Source organism: Passer domesticus, chromosome 2 (genome assembly GCF_036417665.1).
Source record: "Passer domesticus isolate bPasDom1 chromosome 2, bPasDom1.hap1, whole genome shotgun sequence".
Lineage (NCBI taxonomy): Eukaryota > Metazoa > Chordata > Aves > Passeriformes > Passeridae > Passer > Passer domesticus.
Window position 1 is genome coordinate 82,250,667 of NC_087475.1, and position 23,262 is coordinate 82,273,928.

Consider the following 23,262-nt stretch of genomic DNA (forward strand, 5'->3'; position numbering starts at 1 on the left):
AGCTGCTGTATATTGCTATAACTGCCACTTCTAGTGATGTAACTGCATATACCCTAATTACACAGATTAAAACCAAATGTCATCTAAAGCTGAAGTCACACTGGTTTAGTTTTTCCACTTTAGTGCAAAAATGAAACTTCTGAAGAAACCTCTGAAGGGAGTTTTCAGGGGACTTTTTACAGTGACTGGCATCTTAAAGACATCTGGAAACAAGCATAGGGTGATATATTATCACCAAGGCAGGGATTCAAGATTTACTGTGCGTAAAACTAGTGCACAACAGAAACACTGTCCTTTCAGCACGGAGCCAAACAGAGTACAGGACTGTTGCATGAATTTTCCTGCAAAGCCTTTAGCAGCCAGACTAATCCGAGACACACCTCGTGCTGACCTTTACACACATACGCACAAAACTTTCTGGGAGACTTCCTTCCCCCAGTTCGTCCTTACTTCATCTCCCAGCAGGGCTGCCTGCTGGACCTGGTGATCCTGCTTCCGTAGGAAGGGAGAGAGCCTCCACCTACCCTGCTCTCCTTCCTTCCCTCCCCAGTCCCTCACCCCCTCTCTTCCCCTCAGGCTGGCAGGATTCCTCGGGCAGAGCATGCAATCAGTTTGCAGGGAGCAGCCGCAGCCACAGGAAAGATGCAGAAGCACAACCAGAAGGAGCACCTCTACAAGCTGCTGGTGATTGGGGACCTGGGAGTGGGCAAAACCAGCATCATCAAGCGTTATGTCCACCAGAACTTCTCCCCCCACTACCGGGCCACCATCGGCGTGGACTTTGCTTTGAAGGTGCTGAACTGGGATGCTGAGACTGTGGTACGGCTGCAGCTCTGGGATATTGCGGGTGAGTACAGAGGAGAACCCTTTGCCCCATAATCTATTGAAAAACAATACAAAATACAGACCCTGGTTCATTTGTACTGATCTGAAAGCTGGGAACCACCACTGCCTGTGCAGTGAGGGAGAGCAGATTGAGGAGAGAAAACTTTAAGGGCAGCTTGACATTTTGGAGATTCCCTAAAACCTGCAGACTCCCAAACTAGGGAAGCTAGGGAATCAGAGTGGAGCCTGTGCTAGCTTGCTAGCTGATTTTTCTGCCAAGCCCTTGGACATATTAAGGGACTCAGACACCTCTCTCCAAATGCCCCAGTTGTTTTCCCTGCAGCTGATAATGTTCAGTTTTGCCTCCTCGAATTAACAGATCTCTGTGACAGGAGGAAGAATAACAAGAATGTCCTGTTAAATCTTTTTCATTTGGTGGAATAAATGAGGCATTCAATAAGATGTTTAAAATTACTTTTATGGTTAAAAAAATAAAGAATATATATGTAAGTTAGTTTATCAAAATACCTTCCTTCTTCCTCTCTCTCATACCTGCCATCCTTCAGTCCAATGAAAGCAACTTCTTACGTGTTTTGGAAAGAGAAATGTTTCTATTTGGCAATCATTCTGGTTGTTAAAAATATAATTACTCATATTTAAATACCCTTATTCCAACATCAAGCAAAACAAAAGACGATTTACCCTCTGCAAGGAGATAAAGAAGTCCAGATATCCCCACATGGTTACACCATTAGAACACACAGAATTTTACATTGTTGCTGTCAATGCTTCAGACATTTTTGTCTTGGCTTCAAATTCAACAGGCAACTTTTTTTGCCACCCCCCTTTCTGAAAATCAATCATTTTTGTTTCTGTCAACAAAATAAGTTTACCTTGGTGGCATATATCCCATGCTGTAAGTAATCATTTTTTATTTCGTGAATGCAGGAATCAAATACAACTGAAACAACAGATTATAGCATAAAGGAAGACATTTAAAAACTCAATTAAATTAAGAAGTTACTTTCATTAAATAGGGAATAAAGGTGAATATCATATCAAGTGTTAGGCAACTGTACCAGCCTGTGACCTGAGTTGTGAGCCCACTCGGGCCCATTGATCTAGTCTGGAGCAACAGCGGGTAAAACTGGTGAAATGAAAAAATTCTTGACATTCTTATCGGTGGAGGGAGTGCTTTTCTGCTGCACTGAGCTGTCTCATGTCTGAGCTCTGAATTTGGCACTGAGGTACTAAAACTTATGCAACAACACTGCTTTATGTAAAACGTATAAACTCCTCTTTTTCACACACTAATGGAGTCCTGTGGTTTTATGGTTTTAAATAAATATGTGCTCAGTTTTCTTTATTAAAAGATAGAGTAATGTGGTAAATATTTATTTTACTGTTCACCAGTGGCTGATTGTAACAACAAATATTTACACTGTCAGAAAAATGTTTCTGCATGAGAAAAAAGCATTTAATAGTAAATTCTGAATGTATCAGGTACTTAAAGAATGTATTTTGCATGCCTTGTTTCAGAGATTTATTACACTACTAATCATGTGCTGGCAGATCATATGATGTAGCTTTCAGTCAGGCTGCAAAAGCAATTACACCTAGTTGTAGTACTGAATGACTAGCATGCTTTCTGAGTTATCACACATGACAGAGAGAATTACAGCACAGCACTAAATTTCGTATGAATTGCCCAATTCAAAGCATCATTGTGAAGGTCAAGACAGTAGTTGGTAATAAAAAGAGTTGCTGTCTTAGCTTTAATGACTTCTGTTTAAGGAGCTTTAGCTGGCTGTACATACAGAGCAAGTTCTGAAACCAACGTGCTGAATTTAGATGGTCATGGTGCAGGCATAAAAGTTATCACACATGAGGCATCTGGCTGGTGAGAGAAAAAGAGGTTCAAAAATGAAAGAGAAGAAAAACTGATTGAAAATATGGAAAGAATGGAATTGGTTTCTCCTGGCTGTGGCTGGTCCTGTAAAATCATTTGCAAAATGCAAACAGGCAATGAGAAGAGGGAGGAAAATAAAATCTCTGGTCTAAGACCATCCTTTCTCTTTTGATGAACTCTCTGTTATCAAGTCAGGCTTATCTTTTGGGGTAAGGAAATAAACTTTCAGTCCCTGACCAAGCTGAAGGATGTTTGCTTAGCATGCAGGACACCTTGAATTGAAGAAAATTCTGCAAATACATTGGTAATATTTCATATCAGTAATAATATATGAATACATATTTGTATATGTATGCGTATATGCATACCAGGTATTATTTTAGATCTTATATCCTCTCCCCTTTCCATTATACAGGCAGTGAACACAGTACCAAGCATATGTGTACTCCTCCTTGCTTTTCTTAGGTAGTAAATAGTTTAACAATGTAGAAATAATTGTCTTTAAAATATTGTGAGTAAAACTAGTGTCAAGCTTATCTACATTATTAGTAAGGTTTATGTGCATGGTGACTTCATTTGAGGAGTGACACATTCCAGCTCTGGAAGGACCAAGCTTGGCCTGGTTTACCCCTACATACATAAGAAGAAAAAGTAAATTTGTTTCATCTGGTGCCATCTTTTTAAATGTAGTTAATATTTGTGTAAGATATTTTTCTGTGGTTTTTTTTAATTTTGTAAACAAAGCTATAATAAGATCTAACAGATAAATTCTGAAACTGCATTTATTTAGATGAGAGACAAATGCCAAAAAACAAGGATAACTAAGTATTACAAAAATTAATTCAGGGATAATGTAGGCTCTGCATCACACGTTAAGACAGTGGTTTTAACACATACTGTTTTCCTATGAAACTATGGGTGTTACGCAGGAATAGTAGGATTAACCTTAATGCTATATGATGTTCTGGTGGTTTTAACAACATGCTGTCATTAAAATCTATGAACTTATGTCTGATTCAATGAAGTGCCTAAGTTTGAGGTGACTGAATGTTCAGTATTGAGTGTGGGAGGAGATATACATGATAAAATTCTCCTTTTCTTTAATTTCTTCACAATAATTCCATTTTGTTTCACAAATTATTCATTTTGGTGTTCTTATTAAAAGTTTGCCATCACCTCTACTGCTGGGTCATACAACATTAAATCTTGCTCCTCTGTCAATTTCTGTCATTATTTCTTTATCTTTTCTGCTTTGTGTGCATATCCTTTAAATTCATTAACAAATTCTTGGAAGGAAAGCTTTAAAGAAACTCTGAATCATATTTTGCACAAGGTTACCGTGGATAGGGTTGGCCCTGCAGATGCAGGCTGGCACATGGCTTCTGGAGAAAACAGCTGTTGCAGACAGCAGATCTGGGTGTATTTGCTATTCCCTTCTCTGCAAGGCTGCTCTCTGTGCTGCTGTCTGTGTTTTGTGACCAAACAGCTCAAAGATTTCTCTGAAGACCAGCTTTAGCCATAGATTTACTGCAGGGAGAAGCTTTGAACATCAGAGAGCAGAGAGCAGCACATCAGAGCCTGCTCCCTGCTCCTTTTCCACAGCCATCTCAGCATCCTCTTTATCACTCCTGCATTTGAGTGGGCTGGGTTATTCATTGTTATCAACAAGATATTGCTTTGTGTTTAAAAGTCTGGTTCTCATAAACAGTTGGACCAATGCTTTGGGGAAAGAACAGTTCCATTTCCTTTCCCGGTCACTTTCACCTTCAGAAGCAGCAATCTTCCCACAGATATAGACGAGTATCTCTGCAGTTGTAAAGTTTTTAGGATTGTTATGCTGCAGAGGGAGTAAGTGCAAACCTGTTCACTAATGCCAGGCACAGCACGTCCTCAGCAGTTGAGGCTTTCGGCAGCTGCTAAGCATTGCAGCACATATGAATAAATAAGATAGTCATGGTGATTTCTAGGCTAAGTTACCTTGAAATTACTGTTCTGCAAACATAAATAAGTCTCTTGCTGTGAGGGTTTTATTTCAGTAGAGATTGGTGCTGGAATCTGTGGGCCAGATCCTGCTGACAGCCAGCTTTTCCTCATTCTGGGGTGGTGAACATCAGCTCAAGGGCTGCTTAAGCTTCAGTCCATAAAAGCAATTATTTGAATTCAAGTGTGAATATTCTGAAATATATTTTGAAGTGAAAGGTAAAAGATGTTTAAATCTTCTCCACAGTTTCCAGCTTTTCAGTGTTGGCTAAAGGCAGTCTGTAAAGCAAGGTGGTTCCCAAAAGCATTGTTTCTTAGGACAGTGGCAAGAAGTAGAATGCATCATAAAACTCGGCATCGGGCAGTTGCAATCAATTTCTAATTTAAACTTTTGTGCCACATTTCAGATGCTGTAGTCAAGATTGTGGACATTATCTGAGTTTCATCCCTTTATCATTACTTTTTATACCTTTTTTAGAGATGATAGTGGTTAGTGAAAATTTTAGATTACTGTACAAATCTATTTGACGCAAATTTTTATAAGCTATAAAAGTTGAGCTGTTGGTTGCTTTAAACCCATGAACTGATAGATTTGCCTGCTGCAGAGATGCCACTGAGATTAGAATAAATGTGCAGGCAGCTGCCCTTCAGACAGGGAGTGCTTCCCTTTAGTAGGAATCTTGCTGCTTTACCACCTTGGTCTCACTGGGTTTGCTTCCAAGTAGAGTAGGATTCATCTGAATTAACAATTAGACATTTCTGCTCAGTCTCCAACTACAAAGGGATCCTAACCTTCAGTACTCCCAGTTAATTTTTTAATCTAATTTAGGGCCAATAATCCAAACATAAAGCACCATCTCAGTGGGCAAAGGCCCTTGGAATTGTGGGGCTTGATGCCAAATGCCAGTGGTCTTGTAAGTGATGCAGTAAAATACTGTGGGCCAGATCAAATATTTCCCAAGCTTCTGACCCTTCCAGTGGAAAACAAAACCAATCTTCCCCTGTCACTTTGCAGTAAAGCAGATTCTAATGTTCAAGGCTGCCTACAAGATACTACTGAATACCTAATGGTTGATCTGTTTATCTGTTTTCTAGCCTATTTCCTGCCTAAGACATTGTGTTGCTGAAAACCTAAGGCCAGATTCTGACATCTTTAATACATCAAGCAGTGCCTATTATTACAAGCAATTCTGCTAAAATAAAAGGTTTTAGGAACCTCATCTATTAATATAGGATTTTGTTCACATAAGCAAGAATCTGTGGAAAAAAGTGTACTTCTGCATCCTTAGATATATTATTTCATTCTCCAAGCTCAATACAAATACTTGAGATCACTTTTTCCACAATTTAAATTAAATAAATTCATTATGCAAAGGTCATAAAACTAAAACTTTAATTTATAAAACACCTCTTTTTCCATTCAAACCAGCCTAATGCCTTTCTGTCAAGTATATTGATACATTAATTATAACTGATGGAGAAAAAGACCACTTCAAAACCAGTTTAGACAGTTAACCATGTAGCTCCATTCTTTGTCTTTCTTTGAAGTGGTTGGTGATGGAAATTGGTTAGCCCCATCTTCCTGGAAAATGTTACTTTTACAAATACACTGGCTTTTCTGTGCAGTGAAAATCCTGTGTATCTGAAAAAGCCGCTGGAAGCCAGAGGAAGAATCAGTGTCATATAATTTGCCAGAAATTTGTGAGCCACTACTAAGCAGAAGATCACCACTTAGGAGCCTTTTATTCTTTTAGTAACTTCCTTCATGGTGAATGATTTCATGCTGCAAATGAATAATTTAATTAATGTTCTGTGACCACCAATCTCAATGATCTGTGTCCTAATAAATATGTGTGAGGCCTGAGTTGAGCTGCTTTCATATCACCTATAGAGTAAGCATCTCAAGAACTTTGTATGAGAAGTATAAAGTATCAGTGAAATACAATATCCATCAAAAACTATTTGTATATGTTGCTGCTTACCTCACTGCTATGTTTCTAATCAGACCTTGGCTTTTGGTGGAAGGCACCTTCTTGCAGATGAAAAAAGAATTTCTCAACAAGGAGATTATTGAATAGCACATGACTTAGCCATTCATCTGATTAGCCCACTGATAGAAATCATAAGACATTTGAATAAAAATATAGACAAAAGAAATTTTGAATATGACCTCTTCTTTCCCAGAAATAACCTACTCCTATCTTGCTTTATCAATAGGACACTGTGTTTCTTTAACATAAAAAAATTGACATGAATTTAGAGAAGACAGGCTTCTTCTTTGGTTTCTCTACCATGTGAATGACTGTGCCCTTGCTGCCACAGTGCTTAAAACCAAAGACAAACGTCACAAACTGATGGTGTTGACCCCCTAAATGGGTTCAGTGCTACTTCCATTAAATGCAAGTGCATGGTCTAGAAGCCAAACAATTGGTACTTTTCCCTTCTCAGCCCTCCCTTACATTTGACAGCAAAATTTCCATCAGACAAATTCTCCATAGATAACCTTCCTGGGGTCAGAGGCAGACTGCCAATCTTCTTGTCTTCCTAACCTACTCCAAATTGCTCACGTGGAGAAAATAAGGCTAGAAACAGGTCTACATTCAATGCTTCTATTTCCATAGCACTTTTTCCCAGCTATGGAAGCATGTACAGGAGTTGCTTTGCTTAACAACTCCTATTGTTGTGAAATGTTTCAGGAGCTTATAATTCTTGTTTGGATCACAGCTCTGCTGCAGACATTAGTAGAAAATCTATTTTCTGTTTTTAAGAAAAGCTGTGTGTTATGTATTTTTCCAGAGTTCCCATGAAAACAGCAGATGTATTAACAAATCTACAGCTGATCAACATACCACATCCTGATGTCATGTGTTAATTTGTTCATACTTTTAATCATATAAAATGAAAGATATTTACAAACGTCCATGTTTGAATATACTAATGTACTGTTAACTCACAAATAATTCTGTCCTTTCCCAGAAAGCACTTTTAATTCAGCAAATAAAACCATGAAGCTTCTGAACAGAACTGGTATGAAACTCTCCTTGCAGATCTTTTCAGTGGAGAAATGCAGCTCTTCATATTGCTACTGCTCTGATATTTCTTAGAGCACTTTCCATGTTTGTAAAACTTTAAATTCACCTTCCCCACCTCTGCGTTTCAGTTTGCCAATAAAAGTAAACTTGTAATTACACTGATGCCTGGTATGGCTCTAGAGCTATATTACGGTACTGCTGGTTATTATCATTTGCATGAGAATATGCAGGATCCTCTTTATACTTGAGCAATTCGGTTGTGTTAGATGTTTTAGACAAAACACCATGGTACCGAGGAGTTTCCAATCTGGTACCTGTATTTTTTTGTGACTGTTGTTGAAAGTCCTATGATGGACCCAAAGACTCTTGGCACTGTCCACAGACAGAGAAATCTGGTAGCCTAATAAGACCATACACTTATTATTCACTTATCACACTTATTCACTTATAATGAACTTCATTGAATTTCCTTGCGTGTTGGCTTGAAAATTTCTTTTTCATGCAACACTGTCCTGCATTTTCATACAAATTATTCTAGCATGGTACTTATAATTATTTAGGCAAGGAGTAGTTTCCCAGGGACTTTTAAAATTAAATCCTGCCTTCAGTAATGTTATCTTAGAAAACCTGCTATGAAATACTGACCTAGACTGGAAGCACTGATTTTTACAAGCTAACTTTTTTTTTTCTTTCCTACTTTCTTCATTACAGGACAGGAAAGATTTGGAAACATGACCAGGGTGTATTACAGAGAGGCTATGGGGGCATTTATTGTCTTTGATGTTACAAGACCTGCGACGTTTGAAGCAGTGACAAAATGGAAAGAGGATTTGGACTCTAAGTTGGTTCTTCCAAATGGCAAACCTGTGCCAGCAGTCCTATTAGCAAATAAATGTGACCAGGGAATAGATGTTCTTATGAACAACGGCATCAAGATGGATCAGTTCTGCAAAGAGAATGGTTTCGTGGGCTGGTTTGAAACATCAGCCAAGGTAATGTTTCCCTTTATTTTCAAAAGTTTCTAAGGACAGAGAAATAAGTTCCTAAAATAATTCATTTGGTCTAAACATACACCTTGAAAAGCTCCTCTCTGGGTAGTATTAATTAAAGATATATTTGTAAATATATAGTATGCAATTCTATTTCTTTTAGGTCTTTTATTGCAACATTCTGAAGTGCAGCTGCTGTGATATGATAGGCCAGCACTAAAGTATGTACCCAGTCAACAGGTTACTGCTCAATAGCCTGGGGAGGAGGATGATCTTAGGCAAGGCATAAAAGCTCTCTCTTGTGAATAATATGAAGATGTTTTTCATCATTCTTAACATTGACTGTTATCTCTAAATATTTATATAACCACTTTGCCTGAGAAATGCTGATTTGAGACAATAGCTGCATTGCCTTAAAGTCCACAAATAAAATCAGTCTATTGTAGTGCTTGTACAATGTTATAAGCTCTCATTCTCAAAAGCCTTTTCAAAAAATTACATATTTGGGGAGGCAGGAAATATCAATGGTCAAAGTGCTGAATGAGCTGCTCTGAGGTTCAATTCTTTGCCTTGGTACAGATTTCCTGAGTGTCTGGAATATTGAGATAAAAATCAGAAAGGGCACTCAGGCTTTCAAATTACAAAGGCTGAAAGTACATTGGTACTGTAGATCAATTTGAGATGTCTCAGATAATTTCAGTTCATGCAGGATTTGGAAGTTGGCATGTGAAATATTGATTTGAACACAACAATTCCGTGGATATTGTGTTGATTGTATCCTCCTATTATGAAAGCTGGTGTTATCATTGACAGCCTTGGGGAACTTCGGGATGTTTGAAATGTAAACAGTTTGGTTCTGGTTTAACCTACATTTCTAGTAGTCTGGAAGCCAAAATGCTGCATTTGGTTGCTTAATTCCTTTTCAACATTTTATGTAAGGTACTTAAGAACTTTTGGGGTGTATATTCGTATTTTACTTTTCTGGTCTTGGCACCTTCTTTAAGCATTAATATTTAAAAGATGTTTCACTAGTAATCAGCAGAAGTAACAGCAGAGGAATAGCAGCATATCCCAGACTGCCTCAAACATTGCATGTACTCTGAGCTGAGATTGTAGCTTTTCAGTACTTAAGGGGGCTTATAACAAAGATGGGAACAAACCTGTCATAAGAGCCTGTTGTCATAGGATAAGGGGTAGTGGTTCTAAACTAAAAGAAGGTAGACTTATACTAGAGATAAGAAATCTTTTTTTCTGACAAAGGATGGTGAAACACTGGAACAAGTTGCCCAAACATGGTGGATGCTCCATCCCTGGAAACTTTCAAGGCTATATTGGATTTGGCTCTGAGCAACCCAATCTAGCTGAGGATGTCCCAGCCTTGGCAGGCAGGTTAGACAAGATGACTTGAAGACTTGAAGACGCCCATTCCAACCCAAACCATTCTATGATTCTGTGTCTTTGTAATTAATGCCTTTGCTTCTCTACTGAATGGGTCTCTAATCCAGCCACTGTTTCTTAAGATGCCATTTATAGGGAGAAATTTTGGTCTAGGTAAGTGTGTAAACTATCTTGCTCCACAACAGAGTATTTTCTATTCCTTCATGTGCAGCACCTGGTTTGTATTCAGGTCTGTGGTTCATCTCCTGATTTGTGATGATTGAGGTCAAGAGAATCCAGTGTCCTACTTTATGATAAACTACATTTTACTATGAGAATGGAATCTGTACCATGAATTCCATACATCAGTCCCCAGCAAGCACATGTACACCACTCAAAAAGGGCAGCCACTTTATTGTGTCAAGGGCCATTGCAGATCATGACAGAAAATGAATATGCAAACTATTTCAAAGATAGCAGAGAGATTTTATGATGATGATGGAGTCAGTCTGGGGCAGAACTATGGAAGTATAAAAGATGTATAGAGGCCATAATTTTTTTTTAAGGTAATAACAGAGGAAATTTTTCCAAGTTTCTCCAAGCTGCATAGAATTAAGAATTTCTCTTATTTTATACATGGTAAATATCTAGATTCTTCTTATGCTATTTAACTTCAAAAGCCAAACAGTCCCCAGATTAACAATGCAATCATGTAGGAACAGGAAAAAAAAATCCAGCTATGACAGGACTTGCTTTCAAAAGCCACTCTGAAGGGAATGATGAGAGTTGAGGGCATACAGCTGTTACTAGAATATTCTCTACTGCTATACACCAGAGGATATGACCTGTTGTTCTGCAATCCACACACCTGATTCCCATCCAGAATTGGAGGCTTCTGACTTTAAAATTATGCAGAAAGTCATTCCAGTAAAGGTGGTAGAATCACAACATTTAAACTAAGTTAATCAAAATAATTTCCCCTCTTGATCTAAGTTCTAAACTTTACACTTTCTTTCTAAACAAAAGTTAATATTACTAGTATTTTAGAATTCTGGATATTGTACATACCTGGTATTCTTTCAGCCCAGGGCATCATAAGTAATTGAACTTGGGTCTGAGAAAAAAAAAAACAAACAACAACAACAAAAAAACCAACTAACTGTGTTTGCTACAGAGAACAGAAACTATTTTGAAACAGAATAGCATGGACAGAGTCATCATATTGCAGCTATCAGTTTTAGCAGTTCAAATAAGTAATAAGTCTCTTTTTGTGGTACCCTGGAATAATTAGATCTCCAGAGGTTTTCTGGAGACGTGCTTGGAAATGTTAAAGCCTTGAGAGCAAACTGAATATGATTTATACATTTTGGGAAAACAAAGGTGATTACTTGTAAAAAGAATATATTTTTGTTCTGGTTGCCTTGCAGAAAGTAGCATGTTATATATGTACCTAACATATTTCAAGCTGTCAATGGTTTTAAGCTTTTGTCTGTTCACTGGAAGATTACACCAAAAAAAATCACTGTATTATTTCCTGGCGCTATTTTTGCAAGCTAAGAGCTCCAATACAAAATATTTCAACCACCTAATGCAGTCTTATATATTATTTTTGATTCTTACATTAATCTGAAGGAAATAGTCCTCTTTCAGTCTTCTCCCTACAAAGACAGAATATTTTGTTTGGATAGTTTTCCATGTGAGAAAGGCCTTATTGGGCAACACCACCTCACAGTGTAGTCACAAGTTCCACTGTTGCCATATATCCGGTGGTGAGCCTGGTGTCTTTTATATCTGTATATTTGCTTCACCCATATTGATTGCAGTCTAAGAGGCACATCCCTACATAGTCACCAAATAACTGTTAATAGTAAATTCTTTAATAAATTTAATGACCACAACTATTGTGAAAGAATCATTCTTTTAAAGGAATGAAATTTCTTCTTCCTGTCACACATTAAATTATCCAGCATGTGGCCAGAGCAGCTGAGAGTCCGCTCACATTTCCAAGCTTTTAAACTGTTTTCACCACCATGACTAGTTCAAAGAAGTGAGCTTTTGACTTGGATTAGAAAAGGAGCAATTTTAAGCTTATTATCACTTTATAATGAAAATTGAACTTGTGCAACGAAACAGACAAGTCAGGCAAAACTAAATGTGCTTGAAAGTACCTAATTCAGAAATAACTTGAAATACCTTACAACTGGCCATGGCTGTGCTGTTATTATGCCTGAGTTCCTCTTTTCCCTGCTGTAATTCTTCTGTCAGCAATATAGAACTAGATTAAAAGACATTCGTGTTTCGTCCAAATTGCCCAGAAAGGCTGGTTGCTGTGCTCTTCAGATCCTTACAAAACTAGGTTAAGCACATGGCTCCTTGTCTCCTGAGCATCGTGCTCTGGAGGTGGAGAGCAGTCGGAGTCTCTGGGCTATTTGGATACATCCTATTGCAACCAGGACAGTGTTATAGTTCTGCCTCTAAGAAATGTGGAAAATAAGATGTCCTTTATTCAGCTGCTCTTTGACAGGCAGTCCATGGTGTGTCACCATAGATTCAGAATGAGTTGTGTTGCAAGAGACCTTAAAAATCATCTAGTTCCAACCCCCTTACAGGGTCCAAATGCTGGACTACCAATCAAAAGTCCTCTTTGCCATTGCTGTGTTACCTTCAGAAAGTCATTCTCTCCTCTGTTTCAGTCTTTCTTTCAAAAAGCAAAGACATTAATTCTTCCTAACCTACCAGCAATTTTTTTTAATAATCCAAGCTCTACTAGCCCTTGTTTAAATCACAGATTCTTCAGTTCTTTTGACTGGACAATTATTATGAAAGATGGAAAAAGCAAGCTATGCAGTAGATTTGCAGAGGAACTGGATCAGCAGTTCTGATTTCCATAAAGAAAAACATGGACATGTATTTGAATTAAGCTGGCACTCTAAACTAAGCTGCTGATCTGGTAACTTAAATCCAAGCAATCCATTTGAGACTTCCAGACCCAGTTAGGGATGTGTGGCTCCCTAGATTGTCTTTTTAATTCACTCAAAAAAGGTCTAACCAATCTCATGGTACAGTCTTAGAAAATATTTCAGATTCTGACATAAAGCAAGAAATAAAGCTGACACTTAAGGCAGGAAATTTCATTTCAGATGTACAATCACTCTGCACAGAATCCTCTGCAGAGTTTGTTTCCTGTAATTAAAAGAAGTTGATTCGGATTATCCTATGGGTATTAGAGCTGTCTTGTAGCTCTCTGGATCACTTTTATGAAATGCATTATTTAGTGCTGTCCCAAATCTGAAATTTAGAGAAACACAAAATTGTTGAAATCAGAAAGTCATTAAGTGACATAATTTTGTTGCAGGATATACAACCAGATGTAAGAATTCAAGCACAGAAATGATCTTGTTCTCAGAATTGCAGTCACAGCAGTTCATGTCTATGAATTTCATGTTCGTACATCCAGATGGCTTTTGACTTGTTTGGCTGGATTTTCTTAGAAACACCACTGCAGGAGTACAGCACACCATCTTAATAAGGCTCTGTTTCCAGCAGTTTACAGTGAGTTCTGCTAAGGGAGCATGTGGAGCCCTTCCCTCAGAGTGCTAGCTCCAGGGGAATGCAGGTTAAAGCATCTTTCAAGTAATTTCCTTGCTCCTGGATTTTAGTGCAGTGTGGAAATGAAATGTGGAAGCTATGAGCTTCTCACTAGGCCCTCATCTAATACCTGAATATTTCACAATTTGTAAATGTTTGCTTATGGGAAGTCAATTTCCTTCAACTGCAGTAGTAGTCTAAGGTCATGTCTCTAGGCAGCGCTGATTTAGAGCTCCCAAGCACTCTGTGCCTGCATACACACTGTTCTTCACCCAGGGTTTCAAGGTAAGGCTCAGAAGCATCAAAATCAGTAAGAGGAAAAAACTGTCCATATGAAAAGGGAAAAGCTTTCCATCAGAAAACAACCAGATAGTCAAATCTAAGATATGTGCATGGTAAAGCAACAAAAAGTTCTTTCATCTGAAAGTGAGGCAGGCCCTTAAAACTTGTCAGGGCCTTTATTCTTCTACAAAGAGCTAAGAGCCAGTCTAATCTGTGGGAACTTATTTCATTTATTAAAAAGGAATGCCCTAAATGTTAATGTTCTGCATCTGCAGTAGAAATGGAAGATAAGGGGGAAGGTAATGCAGAATGCATAAATGATTGCTGAGCTTGTGTACTGCTTTGAGTCACATTCAATAATGCATTTATTTTCCCTTTAGTTGATTGTTGCTTACAAGACATTATTTCCAATAGCAATCAGTTCAAGTGTTTTAAATAATGCAGCTCTCTTTCCCTGTGCTCAGTTGCTATCCCTTCCATAAAAGTGCCCTTTGACAGGATGTGTTTTAATAAGATTGATCTACAAAGCAAACGCTAATTTCGTTTATGTCCTCCAGTGTTCCTTTCTGGATTTCTGAGATCAGTCAGAGTTATTTTCTTTGCCTTGTTTTGTTTGGTAATAGAATAAAGAGTAGCGTGTTCTGATTTTCACTTTCCATGCCTTCTTGATGAGGCCAGGAGAAAGACTCGCACAAGTAGTCAGGCAGGCATTGTCACAGAAGCAGGGTTCAGGTCCTTGCTCTGGCAGATTTTGGCAGGTTGTTGCAGGATAAATCACTTAGGGATGGATTCACAGCTCAGCTCTTGCACTGACTGGGATAGTGAATCAAGTGCTGGGGCTTACTGAGCCACACAGAAATGAGCTAGGAACCTCAGGGGACAGGGCAAGGCACGGTGCTTAGGAAAGACTTTTATAAGGGCTGGCATGCTGAATCAGGAACACGCTGATAAAAACACCCTAATGTGGGTAAGACACTTTTTGGCCTTGAAGTAAAAGCACTCTCTTGGGAAAGAGCTTTTCTTGAGACAGGAAAGTGTTGCATTCTTACGTTATCATGTGAAGACTTCATCCTATGCTAACTCCCACTTTCTAGGATTCATGTGGCTCTGCATTTTCTCCTCTTGACATATGTGCCTAGCAGCAGTTCCCTATCACACAAAGCTGCTGTCCAGATAAACACATCACAGATGCAGTGCTGAGTAATACCAACATTAAAAGCAATACAGGGAGACAGTGTCTCCTGCGTTTGGAGAATGTGAAGGTAAAACTGCCTCAGAGGAGGCTGGATAGCAAGCACTACAGGTGGAAGAGAAGAGAAGAGAAGAGAAGAGAAGAGAAGAGAAGAGAAGAGAAGAGAAGAGAAGAGAAGAGAAGAGAAGAGAAGAGAAGAGAAGAGAAGAGAAGAGAAGAGAAGAGAAGAGAAGAGAAGAGAAGAGAAGAGAAGAGAAGAGAAGAGAAGAGAAGAGAAGAGAAGAGAAGAGAAGAGAAGAGAAGTCTGAACTTCAGCAATCATCACAATTTCTGTGGTGTTCTTCTGTAGGACAAAGCCATATGGGACGTGACAGTTATGGCATTTCAACATAGAGACCCACTGAAAGATATTTTTTCACTCCACTGTCTCACCTATATTTTCTTGCTTTTTTGAAACATAATTAATTTTATTTTCAGGTATAATTGAGGCAATTTCAATGTCTCAATACCATTAGTAGGGTGTCTGTGATTATTCCTCTCTGTCCAATCTTATGCCCCAATTGTTTGTTTCTTTGTGTTTGAATGGATTTTCACTTTCTCTGTTTTCTCTTTCCTCCCCTTGATTGCGTCTCTTCATGGGCCCTAAAATCACCAGGCCTCTGGATGTCTGTGTTTGGATAGCAGATCACTTCTACTGTCTGTAGCTTTTTCACCGCCTAGCAGAATAGATTTTTCTTTTGCAAAACACACTATAGGAGGAGAGGTGGAGGAATCAATATTTCATTAGTCAGACCAGAATACAGAAATGTCTGATCTGCAGGTCTAGGATGCCACAGGATTGAAGTTGTAACAAAAGGCAGCAGTAGCATCAGAAAGGAAAGGAATCAGAAAGAAAGTGGTCAAGGCAGGGATCTGGGACAGCAGGAGTTGCTCTGTTGGCATGACCACAGGCTCCTTGCAGCAGGTGACTTAACATTACTTCTCATCCATACTGTGTGCCAGTTGTCATCTGAACCATGGGAGCAGGCTGGAGCTAGACACAAACTCAAAACTGGCTGTTCTGTCTGTCAGGGTCACCCTTCCTCTTCCTCCCCTTGTACCCCAACTGAAATTGTCATCCACACAGCTTAAACAGTTCATATAAATGTTTAAAATGAGAAACTGCCTCTCTAGACCTTGTTATTCCTTCCCTCTTTTTTTTTTTTTTTTTTTCTTGTTTGTGTAGTGGCTGGAGAATATTTTTTCTTCTGCATTTTTAGGCTCATGTCTGCCACATGGATTTTCATCTGTCACCAGCAGGGATGAGGGATGTCCACATATACCCATTTTATGTTATTGTGGCCTCGGTTCCTTCCCCCTTCCCCAATGGTAGCCTGTAAAATGGTAGCCTCTGACAAAGATGGCTTCTGTTAATATATCTGAACATTAATCAGTTTGGTCAGAATCTTAGATAGTCCCTAAGAACTTATTGAATAATCTCATGCTGTCATTTCAACACAGAAGCAGCACATGGGCAAATTAAATGCTCACCAGTCCATCAGTAAACACAATACAAAAAGTTTTACATTTCTGTTTTTGTGCATTTAACAATCCTGTTTTGGCTTCAGTTTTCCAAGCAATGCTGAGAGTTAATTTTCATTGTCTAGGGTTTTTTTTAAATAAAATTTCACAGTGCTCTGAAAAGGGTTTTCAGTGCATGCTTGAGGAATTTTCTAGTCTGGTCTGAGAGAGCCATGTGATACAACAGAATTTTACCATCTCAGTAGAGAGGCGATTCCCAACCCCATATTACTTTCTAACAGTTACTATGTACATTAATATGTACTTTTCTAAAGTGTTGGGGGTTTACAACTTACTGATATTCTTTATAGACAAAATATTTAAGTTCATGTTTGTCATTGAAGAAACCTGTGAAATCTTGCACTATTTAACATTTTCAGTTAGATCCACAGATTTCAGTCCTTTACTGTGATGCAAAGGGATGGACAATGGAATTTGTTTGGAGTTTTGACATTGCTTTCAAGGGGATTGGACAAAGTCATGGTCTAGCATATGGTGGCTAGTTGGAAAGTGGGAGATAGCATAAAAGACAAAGAATCTATTCCTTTAGCTTTTGATTTTCCTATAAATGTGTCTTCTCTACTGAAACACACACATTTCTTTCTTTCATAGCTAGTTTATGGCCTCAGTACAGCAGGCTCCAGATTGCCATCCAGAGGGACCTGGACATGCTCGAGAATTGGGACTAGGTGGCATTTAAATGTCCCTTCCAATCAAAACTAGTCCATGACTCAGAGATTCAACTTGAAAACCTGGGTAATCTTAGGCTGCAAATAAAACATTACTGACCAAGAGTAGTGTGTGCACATACACAAATGTATGCCTATATACTGGTATGCATTTCCATATGGATATATGTGGCTGAGTGATACCATTTCCTAGAAGATTGAAGCTACAGTGAAGTTTCTATCTCCTGCCTTGTAAAATAAGTAATCAATGCCAATAGTTATACTAGAAGAGTGCCTTTTATGCCAGAAAGCCTGAATTTTCATTCCAAACATATTGGTGGCTCTTATTTACAAAAAAGAAAAAAAAATCTTTACTCAGTACTACTGCTTATTTTCTGTGCTGTATTGTGCTGTGTCTCACACAGCTGTTTCAGCTTTACTTATTCTACAAACAAGGTAAGAACTGCTGCAAGTTAAATGTGCAGTTGATGTCGGCACATGTAGGAAAATATGTGCTTTAGCTTTCATTTTAAACTCCTATAGTGAGGATTTCTGTCCTACAAATGAAACCAGTGGTGATATATTTCTTCTGAATCAGTGCATTGAAGATGAAGGGCATTGCAATCAGCCTCAACAAGAAATAAGGGAGGACATCAAATCATACAGAACTGTTTTACTGTTTTGTGAGTAATTTGAGATTGTATCATTTATTCAATGATACTGGTCCATCACAGGTTTCATTGTGAGCACTGCATACAGAAATCTTCTTGAAATTGTGGGAAAAGCTTCAAAAAATAAGTGCAATGCATGGCTGTAATTACTGGTAGGTAATTAACTATTTGGAAATTAGTAACTATTATTCAAGCAGTGAAATATGGTCTTTGGAGCTTTACTTCAGGCAGTGATTTTCAACACCCCTCTGGCATTTGTTTTTTTAGTTTGTTGAAGCAATCAAATCACCAAAAGATTAAGGTAATTTAAAATCAGTTCTGCATACATTTTAAAAGATATATGAATAATAATATATACAAAACTTAACCAACTTCAAAACTCCAGTAAACACTATTTAACACAGTCAATCTTTGAAAACTGTTTATTATGGTAAGTAAAGTTTTAATGTTGCTGAGAGAAAAGTTTAATTATGCACAGGAAATATGCAGCATGTTTTTATTATTATTTACTAATCAACCTCTCTTTCTCTTTCATTTGCAGGAAAATATAAACATCAATGAAGCTTCCAGATGCTTGGTGAAACACATAATTGCTAGTGAGAGTGATCCAGTTCAGTCGGTTGAACCAGATATTGTAAAACCACACTTGAATTCCTCCAAGATTGTCAGTTGTTCAGCTTGCTTTAAATCCTAAGAGACTTCCAGACTATTACAAGAGCTGAACAACTATGATTCACAATTTATACTTTATTCAACGAAACCAGCCTGCCCACATTGTCCCTAAGCAGATTGTAATTTTCTCAAAAATATATTTAAATTTTTCTCTCTTTTTTTTCAGCTAAAATTTATTATGAGGTATTCGTTGATAGAAACTATTCAAAACTCTCTATGGCTATTGGTCAAGTAAGACTCATGGTGATGGCTGTGTTTTCCTATTTGGATAGCACCAGTGATATCAAAACCTATTTCTTTGACATGTGGTTTTTGAAAATTCGTATTTGTGATGGGACTGCAGCAGCACCCTACTTGTCCATTGATTTCCAGGATGTTTTTGCAATACCTTGACCAGGCAAAGGTCATCATTGTGCTCTGTCACCCCTCAAACTTGAATGATCTTTTTTCATATAAGGAAGATTATGATGAAGATGAAAATTGAGCTGTTCAAAAAGAGACACCAAGAATGCTTACAGTTAAATATTCCCCTTGCAAGTTCAGTCTCCTGGATGTAGTGACAGGACTGAACATACAGGAACATTTCACGTCATTTAGCTCTCCAGAAGATCTGAGCTTCTGAGACTGATGAAGGATTGGCTCCCTCTTTCTGAGGAGTTGCTTTCTCATAGGTGATAGCCTTATCTTAGATGAAGCAAAATAGAACAAATCAAGGGTGAGGGGTGACAAAAGAGGCAATCAGGGGTGCAGCCTCCTGGTGAAGAAGATCAGGGTTTTCTGAAAGGGTTATCTATTCCATAAAGCCAGAATTTCCTCTGGAAAGTCCATATTGATTTTTTCCCTGCCTTTCATCCCTCATGCCACAGATACCCCCGAGTGTTTAAACTGTGTGTATTCTATAAGTCCTAACATGCATCCCTTCATTGTGTTTATTCTCATGGGAAAATTCACTATCCATACTCTAAGAAACCAGCAGAACTTTTCAGGAATCCATCTGTGTTGAGTAAAAGGGTATTTGCTTTCTAAAAACATTCTTCTAAAATGTATATGAATCATCACAGGAAGCAAGCAAAATGAAACAGTCTTATGAGACACTTCTGGAAGATGTGAAGAATTTATTGAGCTGTACTGTGGAAATTAAATTGCTGATTTTCAACATCTCACAAAAAATGCATGTTGGTGGGGTCATTCAGAGAAGTGTGTCTAGACAAGAAGTCTTGACATCTGGCTGTAAGCCCCTTCAACACAAACTTTGCCTTTATCCTGCCATAAACAAATCACTTGAATTTTCTGTTCAGATTTTTCCTTCCTAAGCTGTGAACTCTCACAGAACTCTCACTCTTCTTCTCTAAGAGTTCCTCTTCTTAGAGAGGTGTAACAGCATGGAAGGGAGGAGACAAAATCACATGGTGCTTTATGTTTGCAGGTGTCATTGCAATACTCCACTGAACACTTAGCTGGAAATGAAGGAGTGAAATTCTCAGTCTAGTGAATACCTGCTGCATAGGAAAAATTTAAAAAAAAAAAAAAAAAAAGAAAAAAAATTCCTCAAGCTGACTTTATACTGTGGGACCTATGAAGTTCATATGCCTGTAAAATTGGCAATGTATGGTGTATGTTTGGATTCAAAGTTCTTTTCCAATCTAAATGATTCTATGACTTTGTGCCTCTGTCACTAAATGCTCTGTTACTATATAGGCACTGCAGACAAGTGCTATGTTTCTCTCCCTGGAGAGCCAGGGACAGAGACATAGCTCTTTATGTGCTCTTCCTAAAGCCTTTTATTCTTCTCACAGAATTTTGAAATAAGAAGTAAGGTCTCTAGTTTTAAAAATAAAAATTCACATCCAGAATTAATCTGCACAGACATAGATGTATGGATACTTATATATAATGAGCTGACTTTTTTGAGAGTATTTTTCAAGTTGTCTTGGATGCTGTGTCATCCTTTAATACCTGTGTTAAACGTTCTTTAACTCCTGCTGTGATCTGTATCAAATACCTTAAGCATCCTGCCTCGGTTTCCTCATCTGTAAAACAGGGACCTATGTACACACCTACCTCACAGCACTCCCTGAAAGTTACTGCTGGCACCTTGCTTTGGGGATACATGTTCTACAAATGCCAAGCTCTGATACTGCTCAGAATGAAATAAGAGTGCCCCCTAGCATAAATACATGGTGCTGTAAAGCCTTAGTGTTATAAATTTATCAAAGGCTTGCCTGTGCTACAAAAATTAGCTTTAATTATTCCACCTCAGTTAAGCTGGTCAAGGTTATAAAGCAACGTGTGACTGCATGGGCTGATCAGACTGGCTGCAGATGGTCTGCAAACGGAAACTGTGGCTGCACAGATGTCATGGCACTAGTTTAATAATCTCAGCAACAAAGCTGCAATTCAGAGCTAGTACCACATCAGTTATTTCAAATTTAAAGCATCATTTAAATCAAGTCATATGGGCGCCTTATTAAGGATAACAATTCATATCCTGAGCAAACACTGTGGAGAATACAAGGAACTAGATATTTCAGATAGCTTCTAAAGGACTAATTTTTCATGAGTTGAGCACCATACTTCACTTATGAATCTGTGGGTGTCAGGTGAAACAGAGGAAATGTCATCCAAAAATGCTTTTATGCCCAACTCGCAACAAACCCAGGAGTTCCTAATGTGTTTTGCTTATCTTCATATCACCTTTATTTGGTGGCTTCTAGCAATACTCACTAAGCATAATGGGAAATTCCACAAGACTTTGAGAACTATGGCTAAAGATCTGGTATAACAGTAGTTAAAACAACCCTGCATAAATAAAACACTTAAATGACATATAGAGATATTTTTGTTCCGCACTATATTGTATAAACCAGCTTTAAAGTATGGGGTCATTATCTGTTCCATAATGTTTCTGTCATGTCAGGTTCCACTGCAGTCACCTCTTGGGCAGATTTTCCATTTCTGGTAGATGGAGGACAAAGTGTGGCCAACTGTTAGACTAAGGACTATACAGAATATAAGTTATAAAGTCATACATATTTACACCATGAGACTTAGAAGAATATCACAAAGAATCAGGCCTTCTTAGGAGGTTACATAATTACATATGCTCATTTTTATTTGTACTAAAGTGATAAAAATTTGTCAAGTCTTTTTCTATAACACAATAAATGTGTGAATGCAACCTGAATATCTAGCAAACAGAGCCTTTTTAGAGGAGGATGTTGTTGTAGGCAGGCCAGAATAAAAGCTTTAATTTAGAATTAATGAGTTCAGTTTGTGCCAATACCCTTTCAGGAAATGTAAAGTTTAATTATACTGTGTCAGTCTCTAACAGCTTGGATTTCCTTAGGTTTTTGATGCACTCTGTGCTATGTCCTCTTTGCTGGTCACCAGGGACCAGGCATCTTAAGCACACATCCATTTCAAAATTAAACATTTTCCCTTTCTGTTTGCAATAACTAATGAACAATGAGTCTCTATTGCCTTGCAAATGGACAAAGGTACTGCAAAGTGGAATTAAAATTAATTTTCATTCTAGTTCTCCAAATACGCCCTTCTGGATGTCCCAGCACCTCAAACCACACGTTGATGAGCAAGGGAGCTGCTGAACATGAGAGACCACCCCAAAACATTCAAAGAGAAGAGTGGTTGAACAATTTCACCCCCAGACATCATTTGCAACACCAGTAATGACAGAATGTCTTTCATTTTCCATCTTGAAGCTCCATACAAAAGAAAAATTCATGACCCTAAATACTTTGGGCAGCATAGACATATTGCTGACAGGAAAATGGATGGAGTGAAAGATAATTATTCAGTTATTCCAGAAAGATCATAATTTATTTGACCAGGTTCAGTTTTCAATAGAAAGACATTTGGAAATTGAAAATCAGGCTTTGTTACTCTTACACACCTTTTTTTTAGTTAATATATTTTCAATAATTTTTCTATTCAGAAATAGTGTTCCAACAGTACTTTATGCATTCAGCTTAAATTGTTGTACTCTTCAGATTTATTTTTTTTTCTGTTTTAAGCTACCTGATTCTATAAAATGGGGAGGGAGAGAGCTAAGGAGAATGTGCACCTTTAAACAGCAATGTTGTTTTATTTCTTGAAACACTTTTTGTAGCTGGATAAAGTGAAACTGGTAAACAGATGTGAGAAATTAATTTAGTGTCAATTGTCAGGAAACAGTCAATCAAAATATCTTTTACTGCACCAATATTTATGCATGTGACTGCAGGTTCTATTGTAATAAAAGATGGTATTTCTGACAAAACATGGAATATGAGTAATTTGTAAAATTCATTCATTAGCCAAAGTAGGCACAACCAAGTAGCCATAAGCTAATTCAGCTTTCCTCATATGTAGCCAATTTATGACATATATAAAAGTCCATTTTAATAATTTAATTTAAACTGCTTACTTTCTGTACAACTTCTCTTTTAAACCATCCAGGTAAATGTTTGACTTTGGTTAATAGGTTACCTATCTGAGACAGAAACCTTCCACCTTTTCTC

At 37.9% G+C, this 23,262-nt stretch overlaps 1 protein-coding gene across 1 annotated transcript; it reads left to right on the forward strand.

Moving 5' to 3' along the window:
* The first annotated feature begins 415 nt into the window (after positions 1–415).
* On the forward strand, positions 416–22,957 carry RAB38 (RAB38, member RAS oncogene family). The gene is made up of 3 exons (XM_064409586.1): positions 416–847; positions 8,458–8,738; positions 18,615–22,957. The coding sequence occupies exons 1-3, from the start codon at positions 643–645 to the stop codon at positions 18,765–18,767; spliced, it is 639 nt and encodes a 212-aa protein (XP_064265656.1). The 5' UTR covers positions 416–642; the 3' UTR covers positions 18,768–22,957.
* Positions 22,958–23,262: the final 305 nt, after the last annotated feature.

What these genes read in the sequence shown, in the direction of transcription:
- RAB38 (XM_064409586.1), top strand. Translation starts at nt 643, where the DNA reads ATGCAGAAGCACAACCAGAAGGAGCACCTCTACAAGCTGCTGGTGATT. An exon ending in GCAGCTCTGGGATATTGCGG is followed by an intron (nt 848 to 8,457) that starts GTGAGTACAGAG and finishes TCTTCATTACAG; the next exon opens with GACAGGAAAGATTTGGAAAC. An exon ending in GGTTTGAAACATCAGCCAAG is followed by an intron (nt 8,739 to 18,614) that starts GTAATGTTTCCC and finishes TTTCATTTGCAG; the next exon opens with GAAAATATAAACATCAATGA.